Below are 18,590 nucleotides of genomic sequence, written 5' to 3'. Positions count from 1 at the left end.
GAATTGCAATGGTCAATTTGAAATCATACCGGTCCGTTTACATGTATTCTTTATTAATATTTTGACACAAAATGTAGTCAAAGTGTTCACACAATTTGAATTTCATCTTTCTTTGAAAAACAATTTACATGCGGTAGTTTGTTTAGCAAGCTATTGAAATGCATAAATTGTTATTGATTCAATTAGTTGCATTTTTTGATCAACATAATATAGTTATTGACGGAATTAATAAATAAATGTGACATGTCTTATCCCTTTTACTGGAACTTATTTTGAAGTCAGTTCCTAAATGTTCTTACCGTAATGCCCAACACATACGCGCACTGTCAAATAACGTGCTTGACCGCAGTATACAAAATGCGTAAGCCCGTCAATACAAAAACCGAATTTCCATCAACTGCTTAACTTCAACCCTGGCCCAACGCAAGCTTAACTCTAGATATTTACATTTACTCTAAACCTGAAACAGTCTGAACTATCAAATATGGTTTCAACATCAAAAAGGGAACACTGTATTTACTGGAACTAGATCTTTTTATATCCAATATATTAATGCCCGGAGCTCAACCCTAAATATTAACCCACATGTCTAACCTCAACAATAACCTATGTATAGCTCTCACTAGAATCCCAAATTGTAGCCCCGAAATGAACAGTTAATATGATGAATACCAAGTGTATACACAAACAAACAAACCCAGTCTGGTTGTATTTAACAAAATAATATGTTTCAGCAATGCACACAAAGGGGCCAGCAGGAACACTTTTATTGTCCATTTGGTAAATTAACTACCCAGCATGTAAACTCTCTCTCTATCTATCTATCTGAGTCAAACCAATACATCTCTGCTAATTTAGAAAACAGTAATTACATTAGAAATTGTCAGCTTTTCTGTGATATTGTACACACAAAAAAAGTTTTTAAAAAGTGCAATATCCCAAATAACTTTCAAATATCCTTGCTTTGGTGTCTAACCATCACCTCTCTTTCTGCAGTATTTCACTGTAATGTTTTGTTCAACCAGTTTCTCATAGTCTCTAGGTTCCTCTGAAACCAGCGAACATTTTTCTGCACGTTGTCCAGGGCCACCTGAGAGGCTCTCAGCTGAGACGCCTGCTCTTTGATGGACTCAAAGAACGACTGCACCTGGGGATCAAACACATAGCCTTTAACATTTACAGCACACCCAAAACCGCTAGCACACATGTATTAATGCTTAAACTTTCATGGATATCTATTTTTAGGTCAGTATAACAGTATTTCACAACATATGGAAATTGGAAATAGTTTTTCAGAGTGCATCAGAGCCGAGTTCCTGTGCGTTACCCATAACCACACTGTCCGCTGACCATTACCAATTACATTGCCAATGCCAACCAATAATTATAATAATAATGTTGAAATATTGGTCAATATTTATCTCTAAATTTTCTTTTTGAATAAAGATACATTCAAGGTATAAGGGGGAATTTACTTCAGCGAGTTCGTCTGGAGAGGAAAACTGGCCTGTGGTGCCTATGATGATGTTTCTAATACAAAATGAGCCCAACTCGAACCTGCGGAGCAGAAAGACAACAGAGAGGACACTCACGGGTTATAACCTTTTCCTCCATTTGCACACCCTGTTATTTAGCGGTTTTCATAGCTACCCCTAGTCATTAAAAGTCATTAAACATAAAGCCAGGTATTACCGTTTTTGTACTCGGGCAAAAGAAAAAGAAAAAAAAAACGGTTAAAAATTCAAAATTTTGACTTAAGAATGTCGAAATTCTGAGATAAAAAAATCAAAATTACACTGAACTCCACACCTCAATGAGTTTCGGAGTGTAAATTATCTTTGGTATTTCTGAGTCAGAGATAAATCAGACTTATTGGGAGATAAAATACATTCCGGGTGGTATTTATTCCATAGCTCTCGTGATTAGTAACGTTTTAAAAGACAGTTCTCTTATTATTGAACCATTGTTGCCAACTCATCACCGAGGAAAGCCGCTGCAGAATCAGCAGCGGCTTTGCACACGCACACGTGACTTTCAGTCTGGAAGTGACGTGCGTCTCCTCTGTACTCTGACTGCAGCTGGACGGCTGCAAGCCGGCAGGTTTCTGTGAGACTCGCCGAGGACAGTAACTGCAAAACAATACGTACTTTCACGTCAGACACCACGAAAGTCTCCAATAAAACATGATACGGTCGCTTTTGACAAAAAGTCGCCAAGAGGGTTTGGATAGTCAATTTACCAAACAACAAAGGAGGTTTGGCATGCGCATCTCTTAAGTCGCAATTTTGACTTTTTATCTCATAATTTCGACTTTCTTGAGTCATAATTTTGCCATTTTACATGTCAAGCTGGTAAAAAACACCAGATTGACATAGAAATGTTAAAAAAAAAAAATTTAAGTGCATTTTCATAGCACCCCGTGTTTTGACGTATACTTTCGTTCACGATGGTCCCCATTATGTTGCACTAACTTTTGAACCAGCGTGTCCCAGTTCTTTTTGACAAAGTTCCAGGCGAGGTGATGTCCCCGCGGGTTCCTGGCTACCATCAGGATGAGAGATGACAGGTCCTGGGATCGAATCACCTTCCCCTCAAGACCCAACTCCAGCAGTCTGGAACACAAGAGCACACTTTATAACCTGCTGTAGTGACACCTGCCAACACCCTACGATGTTTGGCACATGTCGAACTAGACACAGAATAAATATCAGATTTCTGTTGGCTGTAGTACCGAATGTTAGCCACACGACAACAGCATAAGCTGCGTGAAAAATGTCTCGGGGGGAGGGGGGTAGATGTACCTGTGTAGTTTTTTTGTGTCTCTGCTGCAGGTCAAGGCAAACAGGATTTGGCTTTTTTGCGCTGCGGAGAGTGCGATGCTGTATGTGTGTAGCAGTGACGCCCAGCCACGGTCATCTTGAGCTCCAACTGAAAACACCGTCTCTGCCACATCGGTTGGCAAGCTAAGGTAAACAAGCGGAGATGCAAATCAGAGGTGCAATGAAACATGAAATAATACGTTCTAACGCAGCTGCTGTTTGTGTGCATGATGTCATCATTTAGAAGGACATACTTGAGTGTGCCATTGGACTGAAGCCAGTCTGCGAAGATCGCCCGTGCCCGCTCCAGACAGCGAGGGTCCTCCAGGTGGCAAGCCAGTGACAGGACCTTTGACCTCAGCCGTCGCTCGGACACGGAGCCACCGTCACTCCACGTCTGCCGGTCGATGACCGCACGGAAAAATCGCAGAATGTGCCTCTTCGCACAGAAGAAAAAAGAAATAAAACCGCAGCGCATACTGACATTTTCTGAAATATTACACTCAAATTGTACTTGTATCTTCTTACCCGCAGGTTGCTTATTACTTCCAATTCATTCCTTTTCTCGATCATCCTGTAGAAGGCCTCCAGGTAGCCAAGTCCTTGGAGAAGAGGCACAGTGTGTGTCTCCAACTGCAGGTAACCAATTAGGTCCAAGCCTTTATTGAGCGGCAGATGACCTGCCCTTTAGAGACATACAACAATATTTATAGTTGTTATTTGAGGTGGGATCATTTTAGTTGTTTTGTTTATGTCACTGTTTGTCTTGTTGTCTCATAGAAACAGACACACACACACACACGCACACAGAGGCTTACGTGACCAATTGAAAGCCGTTGTGTATCAATTGAGTTCTGTCTTTGTAGCTGAGAGCAGTGTGGTTTTCCCTCAGTAGCTTTGTCATCTCGTCCCAACCACCATCCTCATAATGAACCACATAATAGCCGGTCATGTCAGTGTTTACTTTCACCCAGCTGACTTCCTCTCCTATATGTATACTATCTAAAAGAGACAAACATAGCAAAAGAGAGGAAACAATACAATTTAAAATCAAAAATGTAGATGTGCATCAAATATGTTTAACGTATTCTTCCTTCACCGTTACCTGTGTGTGTTGTCATCAGGTGTCTGTGGATGGTGCCTGAAGCATCGGTCTTGTAAGTCAGGGGGATGTGCCAAAGGAAACTAGGAATGAAAACAGTGTGTTATTCAAACAGAAAACAGATCAAACCCAACACCTACTCTATATTAAAGTTAATAATGGGCATGAAGCTTCAAAATCAAAAACAAAAGAGTAGAAATGTGTAGTTTTTCTGCTTCCGAGTAGTAACAAAAACTCACCCATGTTGCAAAGCTGCCCAGAGAGGGTCAGAAGGCAGCACTGTCCTTAAGAACCTGTCCTGCCTCAGCAGCAGATTGGGCCCTTTCCTAGTTACTGTTACCAGGGGGACACCTTTCTGCAGGATCCAGGTGTTCATCATGGCTGTCAGGTCCATGTGCTCACCTGCAAACAGGTACTGCAGGAGACAATGAATGCAACCGCACCATCACAAGATAAGAAAATAATGATGTACAATATTTAAAAAGAAAACCGCAATGAATAGATGTCAGTGAGTGGATGTTTATGCGTTTACTCACTGCATTCTTGGATGCCTGGCTGCTGCTGTAACAGTGTTTTCCTGAGATGAAGTCCTCCTCGGAGCATGTCTGGAAAACAACAAAAGATATTTGTAAATCGCATTTACCTCACGGCCTCCCATAGTCATTTGTTATGTTTTTAAAATTTGAACCCTGTACTTTCATTTTTGTAAATGTTATGTTATCAATGCTATGCATTGAAAAAACATTGTGTTCATTTTGATCAATTAACTACCGTATGCAACTTTTTAGTCTCAGCTAATTGAAGTAAACAAATACAAAAAACTTTTAGTTAAGAAGCTTAAAACTTCTTAAAAGAAGATATGAATTGACTGGTTAACAATCATGAATGTCACAGTTAATGTAAGGTTCGTACATTGGCTAAGCTGTCCCACAGATCCTGGTTGTGTGCATTCCTGTAGCTGTATTTGCGGAGGTATCGTACGATCCCCCGCTGGAACACATCATCCGTCAGAAAGTGTCGCAGCATGTGAAGGACACATGCTCCCTGGAGACAGAGAAAGGCTTTATTCAGCTCGGAAATGGAATGCCGGCATTCCTGGATTTTGTATACCTATATTTCAATTCCGATATTATATGTTTAGAAACGATTGAGTAACCTTATTTGAGACTGCAGGCACAACGCATGTAAGAGACAGAAAGCATACTTTGTCATAGGAGACTGTGTCAAACATCTGCTTGATCTGAGTCGGGTTCTCTGCTGGGCTGGATATTGGCCGAGAAGAATTCAACGAATCGTGACCAACTGCTGAAAAACACGTGTCCAGCAGATATTCCTCCTGCGAGATCGTACACAGAACAAGGGTTGTGGCCTACTGCTCTTGCTATTAATCAACCGCCGTTAATCATTTAAGCGGATTCTCCCATTAAACCAAGCACATACCACTTTGAGGTCAGGATAGGTGGCCTCCACTGAGATGTACTCCATGTATCTGGCAAATCCTTCATTCAGCCAGATATCGTTCCACCACTCCATGGTCACCAGGTTACCAAACCACTGCAGGCAAGATCATTCCGATTATGAGCATCTAAAGCGCGGCAGTGTGCCATTAAGAGAGCAGACAGTGTCACACTCCCACCTGATGGGCAAGCTCGTGTCCAATCACCATGGTAACCCAGAGTTCATCGGAAATGGTGGACGTGAGAGGATCGAAGAGTAGGCTGGTCTCCCTGTAGGTGGTCAGGCCCCAGTTCTCCATGGCACCAGATTGGAAATCTGGTATGGCAATCAGATCTGAGAGATGGGAAACACAGGTAAGTGGACTGAAAGGAAGAGGGCAGAGAAGAGGGGGGTCTGACAAAGAAGTCCAAAAACCAAACAGAGGGCACCTTGCTTGGGTAGAGGATAATGGATGTTGAAATATTCCTCGTAGAAGTCTAGCATTTTGACAGCAACCTCCAGGGCATAGCGGGTTTGTGGCCACTTTTCAGGGGAGGCATAGACGGACACCTACAGACACAAAAGCACATACAGAGTAAAGAAAGTGTCCCTGGGACGGAAGCATCGTTGGCAAGAAAGAAGTGAGACCACACCTGCACCCCAGAAGATGTCCTTGCAGTGACAGATTTGAAGTCGCAGACGACAAAAGCTACGAGGTAAGTGCTCATCTTTACACTTGCATCAAACTGGTCCTCGAGCACGCCGCTGTTTACTTCAAAAGTCTTGACCTGAAATACACAAACGAACCGCTGTAGCCGTGTCTTGCACACTTTTGACCACGTGTGATGGTAAGAATCTATGCAGCACTCACTACAGGCATGTTGGACAGAGAAATGTACTCTGGACTCCTCCTGATCCGTATTGAGAAGTTAGCTTTGAAGCTCGGCTCATCGAAACAAGGGAACGCCATCCGAGCACTGGTGGGCTCAAAGTGAGTTGAAGCCAAAGTTCTGAAAAGGCACAAGATGTGTTTACAAAATAGACGAGCGAACTGGAGTTGGAGCCTCTCTGTATTCGTAAGACCTTACCTGGTCTCTCCCGTGCTGGTTCTGTAGGTGCTCTTATAGAAGCCATAGAAGCCTTCTGACAATTCTGCCCCAAACTCAATATTCAGAAAGTACTTCTGCCCACTGCTGAGCACCCTGGAAGAGAAAATGCCAATCTGCTCATGGGAAGGGTTATGAAGAACCGGCAGAACCTAGAACCACAGGAGATGGAGAGGGGTTAGGTTGACTGTAGGTAACAGATAACAAACAAAGGTTAACAACTGCTGCGCCGCATTCACAACCACCTTATCAGACGGAGGAGCGAGGTTCTGGTCCACTATGGTCGCCTTTGAGATCTGCAGGCCCTTGCTGTGTAATACAACCCAGTTTGTGTTGTTCTGGACATCAATCTGAATCTGCACTGAGCCGGTGAAGCGGAGACTGGTGAGGTTGGGGTGCAGGAGGAGGTGGTAGTGAAGTGGAATGATGTACCTGAGACAAAGACAGATTTTGCTTTCGCAGTCAATGAATCCAAAGGAAAAAGGCAATTTTTCTGGAAAAATTCCCTCGGAGCAAGCGTACCTTGGCAGGCGAAGACGGCTCCAAGGGAAGGACAGATTGTCAGTGCCCAAAGGAGACTGTTCTCCCGCGGGGTGAGGAGGGCTGGACGCCTGATGGGAACTCTGGGTGGGCTGCGACTCAACCAGAGACATGAGAAATAGAGACGGCACTAACAGTCTAACCAAGACCATCGTGGAGGAAATGTCCTTTAACCTGAGGAGCGGACTTGGTCAACTCCCGAACGCGAGGAGCAATGATGGACCTCCTGATGAGAGGGTTGAATCGCTGCCGGGATGACGTGTCCAGATGTCACACTAGCAGAACACTGACCAATCGAAACGTCTTTTAAACCTGAAAGAAATTAGAGGATTGGAACACATCACACACATCTCTCAACGACATTTTTATACCACTGTACTTCCTGTTCTCTACAGTCTAATCAAAAATGTTACCATTAGCAGCCCCATTGCTACCTACTAAATGAAATCCTTGATTTGAACACATGGATTCTGTCGAGTAGACAGTTCGTTGGCGCAGTACGTGAGTTTTGGTCCCCTGGTCACAACACAACTCAAACCTGTGACAAACGCGCCACATGACTTTCCGTGCGGACAAAACAAGATGAGGACACAGCTATAACAGTGAGGCGACGACAGCTGCAGCAGCAACAACAGATCACATCGGGCTCCAGCAGTCGTGCGGCGTCATTATGACAACAGAGATTAAGTAGCAGAAAGTCGCTGTGGAAGGTCATGACGTTACAATGTACATAATATGCATTTACTAGTTTTAACGGAAGTGAATGGGCGACAGCTTTACCTCGATCATATTGGCTTTGTCATCTTTCCCTCATGTTCCCGCTGTTGGGTTTCACTTTCTTTTACAGGCTGAAGCTGCAGAAAAAATCTCCCTCTGCGTCAGATGGTGCGCGCGCGGAAGCGCGCACAACTGTGCGCGACGCGAGTGTCGTCTGACTACTGTTGAAGGTGCTCTTGATATGAGGGGATATGAGGGGTGTGTGTGTGTGTGTGTGTGTGTGGGTGTGTGTGTGTGTGTGTGTGTGTGTGTGTGTGTGTGTGTGTGTGTGTGTGTGTGTGAAGGGGAGGGGGGGTGTTAGTATTTAAGGTCACAACAATGTGACATATCAATCCCCCATAATGCAATGCTCTTGGCAAAGTAAAACGACATGGCCTCATTTCACACACGCACAGGTGCGTGCAGACGAACCAGTAATATAACTAGCAGACATGGCTGAGCCACACAGGGGACTGTTTTACCTTCCCATCATCTATTTATGGACAGGTAGGTGCATTCTATTAAGGATACATTATCATGAGGAATATTAGCGTGGTTGAGAAAATTACTCATTACTGTTTGGTGAAAATTATAAATACCAACTTCTGAGGGGACTTTTTATTTTTGATAAAGCATGACCACCGTGTATGCGTTTTATCACTGGCAATTGGAAGTCAAGTCAATTTTATTTACACAGTTTAATATTCAGAAATGATCTCAAAGAGCGTTGAAATAAACAACCTCGATCATTCATTGCAGCTGAGATTAGTATAGGACTCAATGGAGTATTACGATCAAATCCCAATCAGAAGGACTGTTTTTAAGATTGTGTTGCAAAATCATTGATTATTGTATTTCTAGTTGTTTCAGGCATTATGTTAATGCATGAATAATTTGTTTAGAAACTATTAAACACCAGTAACATAGTTTTGATGATCGTGTTTGAAGTTTTCCTTATAAACTAACAAACATTTTTTATTTCATTTTTAAACAACATGCTTTATATAGAAACCCCTGCATCGCATTCTGTTGCTGTTGTAGCTGAAGACCAAGTTTGCACCCAAATATCCTCCCATCATCTTTTAGGAGTGGTTGAGGGTGATGTGTTGGCATCTTTGGCCCCACCTGTCCACCTGTCAGGGGAGAGACTTGGATGGACCCTGCTAGTCTGTATGGTGGGTGACTTCAGGAGCGGGCACCTCGAGGTCAGCTGGAGGTCACCATCAGAAGGCCACGTGTCCAGCTCGCCATACAGCGTTGCTTTAGGCGGGAAGCATCGTGGCAACAGCGCTGTGGCTATCATCACCGTGGCAACAAGGGACTGGCCATCCTACAGTTGCTCCGTGAGTCACAGGCGACGCCCTAAAGTCGCCAGGAGACGTCAAATCACCTCATCAGGTAGAACGAAAGCTGATCCTGAATTCGGTTCCTTATTCCTCTCCTCAAAAACAAACATTCATCATTTCCCAATTTAATACATTTTTCAGATCATGAAGATCAGATGTGCTATGAATATGAACACGACGAGACAGAAGGTACATTTTCACTGTATGCAAACTATTTGGAAATTCCCATTTGATAAAGAGGTTGTTGATGTTTGTGTGGTTTGATCTCCAGATGTTGTTGTGTGGACAAACACCGTGGTGGTCCTGATTATGAGGCTGCTTCTCATGAAGGTCTTGGTATTCAACACTTTGATGACCACTTGCGCTGTCATTAAGTGGTAAGCACATGGGTCTGCGTGTCTCCACTCACCTTCATTGTGTTGTCTTACAGTGTGTGAAATGTGGTAAGAATGTTGTTGATCTTAACGATGGTTATGACTTTTCAGATGTTTGGACGACGAAGGCTTCTGATGCACCGGGTGACCTTGAAAAGAAAAGTTACTCAGAGAGGGAAACTCTTTCTTGTTTTTGAGTGAGGATTTCACCATCGACAGAAGTGGAGCATGGTCCTCCCACATGGTGGGAGTTATGATTCATGGTTTTTATTGCAATCACAAGGATTAAATGGGAGAAGATCCATTGTCAGGATTAAAGGAGTAGCAGTTCTCCCGGGCTTCGTATTATGTGCTGCGGTCTTCTCAGCCTGTGACATCCCAGGTGTTGTTGACTGTGACAGTTGAAAAAAACGATTGTCTGTGAGGCGCGAGTCTGGTATCTGATCTAAGCCTAACCTCAGACAGATGGGTTAGCACACGTGTGCTCAACATGTGGTTGTGGGATCAGTTTACTTGTAATCATCTTTCATCCTAAATTCCCTCCCAAGACAAATTGAGGGCCATTTGGTTTGTTAGAAACCCATTTTTTATATTCCTGTTAAATGGGGCATTAGCAAACATGAAGTGAGGTCTGTTTTGACTTTATGGTTGTTTTTTAAATAAAACGCTCACACACCACTTTTTCCCCCATTTCTTTTAGCGCCTTGAGCAACACACCGACATAGCAAGAGAGCACCACTAGGTGGCAGTAAAATCACAGGTGACATTTTTATTATTATTATCCAACAGCAAGAATATGGAGCTTAACTTCCTCTACAGGAAACTACGTTCATAAATAAGTTAAGTATTTCAACATTGACCAATCACTCGTCACCAAACTGACACTCCCACATGATGCAAGAGAACACAGAAACTGAGATGAAGCTGATCACAGTCAACCAAACAGGGCATAATTATACACAATGTATATCTATGTTACATGTATGTTGTAAAGGCCCATAGTGCCACAACACACTGCTAACGCTCACATCTCAGCAGATGGCGTGTTAAGTTCTCAAATGATTTGCACTATTTCGTCTTCACTCCAGTATCTTACAAGTACACCAGTAAGGAGCAGCTCATCGAATCCGGTCGAAAGAGTAAAACAGTCTACAGTAGCAACTTCACAAACAAAAAGAGCAGATAGTGTGAGGAGATGGAGGGTGCTGGTTTGGTGGGGAGTTTTGATCTCCCTTATAGGTACAAAACCATACATTATCGGTCTTTGGCTCAAATGAACACGTCAAAGAAAGAGGAGAACGACATACATGAGTGAAACTATCTGAAAATCATGATGTAGAAAAAGAACAAATTCCTACGGCAACAAAATGGTACTGATGGCATTTGCTGTGACAATATTCATAAAACATTCAAAAGTGAACACTTGACATTGATTGACGTAAAACGGAGACGGAGTTCAATCAGCCCCTGGAAGATTTAAACAAAAATGGCTCCTTGTGTTCCACAAACTCTTACATTGAAAGGTTTAAAAATCAAATTATTGATGGCCTCTAAAACTTGAGCCATTGGCGAGTTTGGTAGAGGAAAGAAAAGTGAGAAGAAACGCTGATGTGGATTTGTTAAAAAAATAATAATTAAAAAAAATATATAAAGTGCTTCTGTTAAAACATACATCCTCTGTCTGAGGTATTAAAGATAAATCACATTTAATGGCACAAAAAAAAACTACGTCATTACACTGAAGACAAGCTATTTACAGTTTGTGTGTATTTCCAAACACAGGTACAGTTGTGTCCTTGTCGTGTGTATGGTCTAAAAAGCTGAGACAGTTATGATAACTCGTTTTTTTTATTCCCCAGAGGTCTGATTCTGCCCGGTAAGATGCACTTAACATTGCCAGTATCTCCTGTGCCAAAAACACTAGTTCCCACTAGCTGTCCAGCCTGCGCTTTCCTCTCCACCCGCGAGAAGAAGCAGCGCTGCGAAGTATCAGTGCTCAACAAAGCTCCCCAAATGATCTCTCTTTACACACACAAACACAGGCCTCCTACATCAACGCCACGCTCGCAGCACACAGCAGGAGCACAGCCAGCCGCCCAACAGGTGGAGAGTCCGGGCGCAACGCGGAGGTGGCAGCGCCGCGGGGGTAGATCCTCCATCGGTCCCTGTGAGGGTGGAGACTCTCCATGTCCTTTTGGGCGCTGTACGCCGCCGCCGTGAAGTTAGCATCCCCGGTGGTGAGGAGATCAAACACACAGGAGTGGAAGTAAATGTCCTCCACGTCCAGCTGCTCCCTGCAGCGGTCCTTCGCCCTCTCCACACTGAAGGCCCGCGTGGCCCCGGGGGAGAAGCCGGGCCGCAGGGGGAGGTCGCCCGCCCGGTCGATGCGCTCTCCTCCGGGGCAGCCGTTCAGACAGAGCTGCAGGTCCTGGGTGGCGTCGTAGGCCTGCGCCAGCTCCTCCGGGATCCGCACCGCCAGGGTCAGATAGCGGCCCAGCTGGCGAACGATGACGGTCACGCCGATGTAGCCGGCGTGCAGCTCCACGTGGCGCCCCGGGCTGCGCTCGGAGATCCACAGAGCCCGCACCTTCCCCGTCGCCCCTTCCGCGCCAGCGGAGAGGTGGATGGGGTCTCCGCTGCTCACCGTTCCATCGTCGAAGGCGGCGGGGAGGCTGTCTGTGACGGCCTGGTAGACCCTCTGGTCCGTACAACCCTCGTAGGGCTTGAAAATGACGGTGATCTGTAAGAGGAGCATCAGCAGAGTTGGTTTTAAAGTTGGTGCGATGAATGGAGCATCGTTCACAGTAACAAATTCAAAAGATGTCAAACAAAACTTTCTTTAAGAAGACGAGTACGGACGACTCATTGTATAGTAGAGACGTTAGTTTGGAAATATTTTCTCAGATTAATTGATTAATCAACTCATCTACTACTACGAAAACCAGTTTATTGTATGTACATATCAACATTTTTTGAAAACATTTAATTGATCGAAAAAGAAGGTAAAGGGTCTTTATCACACACACACACACACACACTTGCAGAAATGGACATTCACCCATTACACAGGTTATTGACTCTCTTCGCACTACATTTAAGAAATGACTAAATTAGTTTTTAACAAGTAGTAATTTGACACGGCTATGCAAACACGCACACGTGGTGGTGCACACAGGGTGTGGTGTGAGCATTACGGTTGGCACCAACATCATAGTTCCGGTGAATGGCTGCTTTGTTCAAATGACAGCCGTGAGGAATGAGGCCTGGCAGGCCATTAAGCCTGGGCCGTTAATATATGTGTGTGTGTGTGTGTGTGTGTCTAATAATTGTGACTAATAACTTGCCCCACCTCTGACACATGGTCAAACCTTCACCCACACAGTGTAGCAAACCAACTATTGGCTTATTGTGTGTTTCTTCAACGCACACACGACTAAGTGTGTAAGGGTTTTAATAATTGAAACTAATCGACTAAGCTGCAGAGGGCAGATGATAACATGATGAAATCAACATGGCTTCTTTAACGCCACAATCATCAGCTTGTTTGGCTCGTCATCCATTTAGCAGTGCGTGTGTGTCTTATTGTCATAAAGGGATAAAGACACGGAGTACACAATGTCCCTTAAGCGGAGTGCATTAACTGCAACTAATGAAACACACACACACACGAGTAAACAGTGGTTCCTTTCACACATCTCATTCCATGTTATGGAGGTCAAGCTATATGTAGACATTAACCAAGTTATGCTTCCCACACTGCTTCAGTCACAAGATCGAGCTGCTCGCCTCGCAACCGTGAGCGGGAGACACAGAAAAGAGAGAGCGAGCGTGTTTTCTAGCCACGGATTAATAAAATTAAATAAAAACTTAGAAGTCATTACAGAAAAATGTCTCCCTCTAAACACAGACTAACTGGATTACACCAGCTGCTCTTACTTAAGAAACTCATCCAGCCTTAATAAGAGCTGATTAAAGCCCAGAAACCCATTTGCTCTCTTCTCACCTTATTGGTTGCTGTGGCGCTGGATCCAGTTACCACGGGAACATTCGTGACCTGAACCGATAGATAGTCATTATCGATGAGAGGCCACGCCCCCTCCACCTTGCAGGTCTGGAAGCTGTCCTTAAACGTCCTCAGGTGCGGGTCACCGAACAGCCCGCAGAACAGGTAGACTGGCAGAGAGTGCCCGTGCCCGTGGCCGTGGGAGTGCGAGTGTGAGTGCGCATGCACGTGGGCGTGTGCGTGCGCGTGGGCGTGCTGGGTGCGACTGTGGTAGTTGCAGGGCTCGTGTGGCACCTCGGGGTGCGTGGAGGACGTAGGCCCGTCTCTGGAGCAGTTCCTCTGGCTCATGAGGTCCGAGATGCCCAGCACGGCCGAGTGGAAGACCAGGTTCCCCCGGCAGGACTTGGCGGTCCTCTGGGTGCAGGCCGAGTACGAACGCAGAGCCTTGCAGAACTCCACGTGGAAGCCATCCACGGCCGGCGTCAGGTGGGAGGTCAGAGAGACGAAGTCGGACGTGCACTTCTGGATTCGGCACTGGGGGGCCGCTACCTGGCACTGACCTGGAGAGGAGGGACGGCGGAGGTGTTGTCAGCAGAGGGAGATCACCGCAGGAACTGTGATAGCGATAATGGACCATCAAACCTCCGACAGTGTGGGCGTTTACGATGAGAGCCGGATTTAACTAGAAATACAAAACTCATTCGCACTCAAGTGACAACTGAGGTTACTTTGAACTTCAAAGACAAGATGACACCCGCTGCAATCCAACCCAATAAAATGGGACACAGAGCCGTGTACTGGTTTAAAGTCTCGATGAATCAGTTGCGCCGCTCCGCGAGTGCAATAAACCTGAGGCGTAATAAACCAAAGAGCAGCCAGAGAGGAGATAAAGGATGTTTTTTCCCATAAGAAGTGCGATAATACTTATTATATAGCCTGGGAGGACAAAACACAGACAGTGCAAAGAGAGAGGAAGACATTACAAGGTGTGCACATACACATTACCATGACTGGAAATTGTAAAATAATGTTCCATTTTGTTGTTATTTTTGAGCGTATTGAATTTGTGTTTTTTTGTTTTTTAGCAGAGAAGAAAACTCGATCAGAATTATACCTTCATTTGATATTACTATTGGTTTACTGCGACTTCAATGCTTGCTTACAGCACTGAGGGAGTGCATCCAAAGGATTGATTATTCTGTCCCTGCACACACATCAGGAACAGGGGTCTTTGTCCGAAATGCTCCCCGACGTTTTACCTATTGTTGTATTCCTGAATGTAAGAAGGGTCAAACCATCTTTTCATATCACAGATCATCAGAGAGAGAGAGATTGGAGACCAGAGCCAATGCATCAGTCACAGCGTGCTCCTATTAGATTAGTCCAGAGAGAGGCTCTGCAGCGCATGGGCAGCTATGTACGCACACACAGACACACAAACAGCTGCCTCAGAGAGAAGGCTGCTTGTGCTTCTGTTAACGTGCACAGCCGGTGATCTCGAGATGGTGGCATGATCTCCTAATGGCCGAGCAAAAGCAGAGAGCGCATGGTTGTTGTTTTTAACAGAAATCGATGGATTTCACTATTGTCACACCACAAAAATCACTTGACAACCACCAACACATAAACACACACGAGCAAACGCACTTTGCAGCTTCTTTGTAGACCCGTTTTGGGGCACGACGGAGTCGGGTGCCACCATTTGGGGGCAGTAGCGCTCCGAGTTGTGAGGAATTCGGGGGCGCAGGTACGGACCCCTGACTCGCACCGGGCTTTGGAATCTCTCTCCTGCCTGTCACACTGACACCAACCCGCGGACGCACACAAGCAAAGGCTGCCGTCCATGGCGAGCAGCGCTGTGCCGACGGTCTGAGCACTGAGGACACATTGTGTCTTTGACTGGCGGACCAACAGCCTCCTTCTTTCCTTCCTATCTGCCCCGCGTGTACCTAAATACCACTCCCAATCGATTCAGAGCGGGTTCATTCTCTGTCGGAGGGGCATCGAATCATGAGCTGCTCTAAAAACCGGACAAAAGCTCTCATTGACAGACATTTCCCCAGCAGGGCGAACTAGCAGAGAAGAACGGAAGAACTCAAGGTTCGAACTCCCGACTTGTATAAAAAGGTTAAAACTTTTGCTGATCATGAGCATCTGCGGGGGTTTCACACCGGATGAACCTGCACCTTTTCCTTCCTGTGAATGAGTCCCGCCGATTAGGACAGAGAAGATCAATAATTGGAAAGCATTATTTTCATATTTTTGCTCTTCAAAGCTTACATTTGTCGCTCTTCTGCAAAGCTCTCCTCCTCAGCATCCTTTTTCAAGCAAGCGTAGCTGTACTTTTAAAAAAAGAAAAGTCTTACCCAGGCAGATAAATAAACAATGAAGTCAAATTACGTCGATAAATGCTGAATTGACTTGAAAATAAGAAGAGAATAAAGACCTCCTCGTGGGCAGAGCGGAGGCACGAGAGCCTGGTTTGTTTCATCCCCTGGGCTGAGTATCTTATATAGACACAATAAAACAGGCAGCAATGCCCCACAGCACTCCTTCTATGTGCTACCACAATATTCACCTATTCTCCACTCCCCTCTCACGGGTCTCCTCTCTTCTTTCCTCATCTTTATTCCCCTACGCGAGCACTATTCGGGCATATTGAGCGCTAATTCTATTCCGTTTCAGCCCTAAGCCCTCCGTCTCGGTCTCCGTCTCTTGAGACACGCTCTCCACCACCAGACAGAGGTCAAAAGATCCCCCGGCCGAATCTCTCAGGCTCAGCTTAGCGATTCTTTGTCTCCCGATCCGTCAGCCTCTCTGATCTCCGGGGATCAGGAAAGGATCCGCTGGGATCATCTCGAAAACAGAGGGAATGGGTTGCGAAGTGCTTATTGATCACCTTGTTGTGTGTTTGCTCTTGCACACTCACAAACAGCCCTCCTCGCTTTGAGGTACAAAGCTTTACAGGAGCTCACTTTCTCTCCCTCGACCAGACACCCGGGAGGAGGGGAGGAGGGGGAGGCGAACAACCGTCAACGACTCAGCCATTCCTGCCTCGCCGTCCCAACAGACGCGCAGAGCTACAACTAAGTAAACGCCTTGAAATGTAAAAGTGAAAGCAAACAAAACAAGGGATTTAAATGATACAAATTCTTTCCAGGTGACGCACGTGTAGCAGTAGGTGCCAGGAGGGCCTTTAATGTGATTGTCTGTGCTCCCACCAGGCAGCGTGCAGAGGCGGTTTTTGTCCCGCTGCCTGAGCCGTGTTAAACTAATTACTGGAGGTGTGACTGCTCCACAGACAGCCGACCCCGTGCACACACGGGCCCCCCTCCCCCCCCAAAAAAGAGCCTGTTTGACAGAAAGCGTGCTGCTTTTTGCACCATATGGAAAACACATCTGTGATGATGACTTTAAGAGCAACAAACGTGGTGAATCAGTGGTGCAGAGAAGGAATCGTTCGTGTCAGTGACCCTGCCGGGCATCTTATTTACTTCAGGCTTTCAGGGAACACACTTTTCTTGTGTGTTTTCTTCTTCTTTACAGCATGTGGCTTAAATTGTGCGTGTAAGTTTTGTTAGAGAAACAACCACAAATCAATACATTGTTGCTCACAGAAAACAACAACAACTTAAAATCCCCTCATCACTGTGCATTTTATTAATGTGCATCATGCAACTGAACCTAAACTGAAATCCACAATAATAAAAAGCACAGACCGTAACTTTGCACTGGCTGATTAACACCAGGACGTAAAGCTGCACTCTGGTATCTGTGGACATTAGGAGAGATTCAACCCTCTCTCTCCCCCTCCTCCATGAGCCATTAGGGGCAGACGGGAGAATGACGGCCCAGGAGAGAGGAGGAGAAACTCGATCCGTGCTCAGACTGCAGCACTACGGCTGGAGAGAGAGCCTTTGTCAGGCAGCACGGGGGCCCGAGGCGACGATCGCCCACGACCGCGCGTTGAAAACGGACACGCAGCCCGCGGAGAGACGCTCTGTGGTCGCTCCGTGCGGTGCAACGCGCGGCTGCAAGTCAATGGTTTTTTTCCGCGGTTATGGTCGTTCACAACTAAAAAGTGACAGACAAAAACTGCCGCGGACACACACACACAGACACACACACGCACGCACGGTGTTGAAGTGAGTCAAAGTTACCTATGCGAGCACCGCCGCAGAGAGCGATGATCAGCAGCAGCAGCGGCCGGAAGCGGCGCCCCGGAGACGGAGAGGCGAGGCGCTCAGCCTCGCGGCAACAGCATCCGGCTCTCCCCATCCCCGTCCATGCAGGGCCAGGGGGGGAGAGGGGACAGAGCGCCAAAGGGCGAGGACGGGGGGCGTCCAGGCCTCCGTACTACTGCTACTACTACTTCTTCTGCTTCTCCTTCCTCACTTTTCTCTCCTTCCTCTCCCGCTCGGGTGCGTTGGGGCATTAACGCACAGCCGCTGCTCGGAATGCGGGGCGGGCGGGGGTCGAAAGGCAACGAGAGGACGGGACACAAAGTGCAAAGTAGAAGTCGCTCCCAAGGACACTTTTACTTCGTCTCCCCCCCCGTGTTAATTCCACTTCCCACGTGATCCGGGAGTGCGCTCGCTCGCCGGTGTGACTTTCGGCTCGTTCGGGATCAGTCCGCGCGCTCCTCTCGATCACATCTCCCTGTTCCTCCCGCACTCCTCCCCTCTCACTTTCTCCTCCTCCTGGAAATCAATGGAGAATCAACCAAACCCCGCTGGCGGAAAAACACGCCCACCGGAGAGAGGGAGAGAGAGGGAGAGAGGGAGGGGAGAAAGGGAGAGAGAAGGAGAGAGAGAGAGGGAAAGAGGGAGGGAAGTCTGGAAAATAATGAAGAGGCTGGAAATAAAAGTTGTAAAAGGTTGGTACGGTGCCATTAAATCACTGTGTGTGCCGAAGGAAATAATGGTTAATGTAGTGCTGCCAAGCTATTTTATCTGCCAGTGAAAGCTGATCAACACGAAGCCTCTCAGATATCACTATACTGTGTGTGCTCGTTTTTTTTACCCTGCTATTCTATTGCTATTCTTAAAATAATGATAATAACAATAAAAAAATAATTGTCCCTACATCTGAACGACAAAAGGAAATG

At 46.0% G+C, this 18,590-nt stretch overlaps 2 protein-coding genes and 1 long non-coding RNA gene across 4 annotated transcripts; 1 reads left to right on the top strand and 2 right to left on the bottom strand.

Annotated features, from left to right (window-relative positions):
• Positions 1–750: 750 nt before the first annotated feature.
• On the bottom strand, positions 751–7,925 carry erap2 (endoplasmic reticulum aminopeptidase 2). The gene is made up of 21 exons (XM_040194953.2): positions 7,785–7,925; positions 6,987–7,316; positions 6,710–6,896; positions 6,447–6,616; positions 6,230–6,368; positions 6,012–6,146; positions 5,808–5,928; positions 5,558–5,712; positions 5,362–5,475; positions 5,126–5,257; positions 4,834–4,965; positions 4,458–4,526; positions 4,161–4,336; positions 3,925–4,004; positions 3,638–3,821; positions 3,348–3,504; positions 3,074–3,258; positions 2,802–2,963; positions 2,472–2,612; positions 1,476–1,557; positions 751–1,147 (listed from the first exon to the last, which is right to left on the bottom strand). Exons 2-21 carry the CDS (start codon positions 7,154–7,156, stop codon positions 1,001–1,003), a joined length of 2,838 nt encoding a protein of 945 aa, XP_040050887.2. The 5' UTR covers positions 7,157–7,316; positions 7,785–7,925; the 3' UTR covers positions 751–1,000.
• On the top strand, positions 7,579–10,157 carry LOC144386289 (uncharacterized). Of its 2 annotated transcripts, none has more exons than XR_013451982.1 (7): positions 7,579–7,730; positions 7,852–7,951; positions 8,177–8,267; positions 8,847–9,158; positions 9,248–9,295; positions 9,378–9,483; positions 9,592–10,157. It is a non-coding gene; the product is annotated as an uncharacterized LOC144386289 (long non-coding RNA). The 2 variants fall into 2 exon arrangements; XR_013451981.1 differs by having other exon boundaries at positions 7,580–7,714.
• Positions 10,158–10,223: 66 nt separating this feature from the next.
• rgmb (repulsive guidance molecule BMP co-receptor b) lies at positions 10,224–18,195 on the bottom strand. The gene is made up of 3 exons (XM_040194954.2): positions 17,644–18,195; positions 13,484–14,043; positions 10,224–12,220 (listed from the first exon to the last, which is right to left on the bottom strand). The coding sequence occupies exons 1-3, from the start codon at positions 17,759–17,761 to the stop codon at positions 11,528–11,530; spliced, it is 1,371 nt and encodes a 456-aa protein (XP_040050888.2). The 5' UTR covers positions 17,762–18,195; the 3' UTR covers positions 10,224–11,527.
• Between the last annotated feature and the right edge of the window lie 395 nt (positions 18,196–18,590).

Source organism: Gasterosteus aculeatus, chromosome 13 (assembly GCF_964276395.1).
Source record: "Gasterosteus aculeatus chromosome 13, fGasAcu3.hap1.1, whole genome shotgun sequence".
In the NCBI taxonomy this organism is placed as follows: Eukaryota; Metazoa; Chordata; class Actinopteri; order Perciformes; family Gasterosteidae; genus Gasterosteus; species Gasterosteus aculeatus.
The sequence above is the reverse complement of the archived record's forward strand: the minus strand, read 5'-3'. Positions and strand labels throughout refer to the sequence as shown.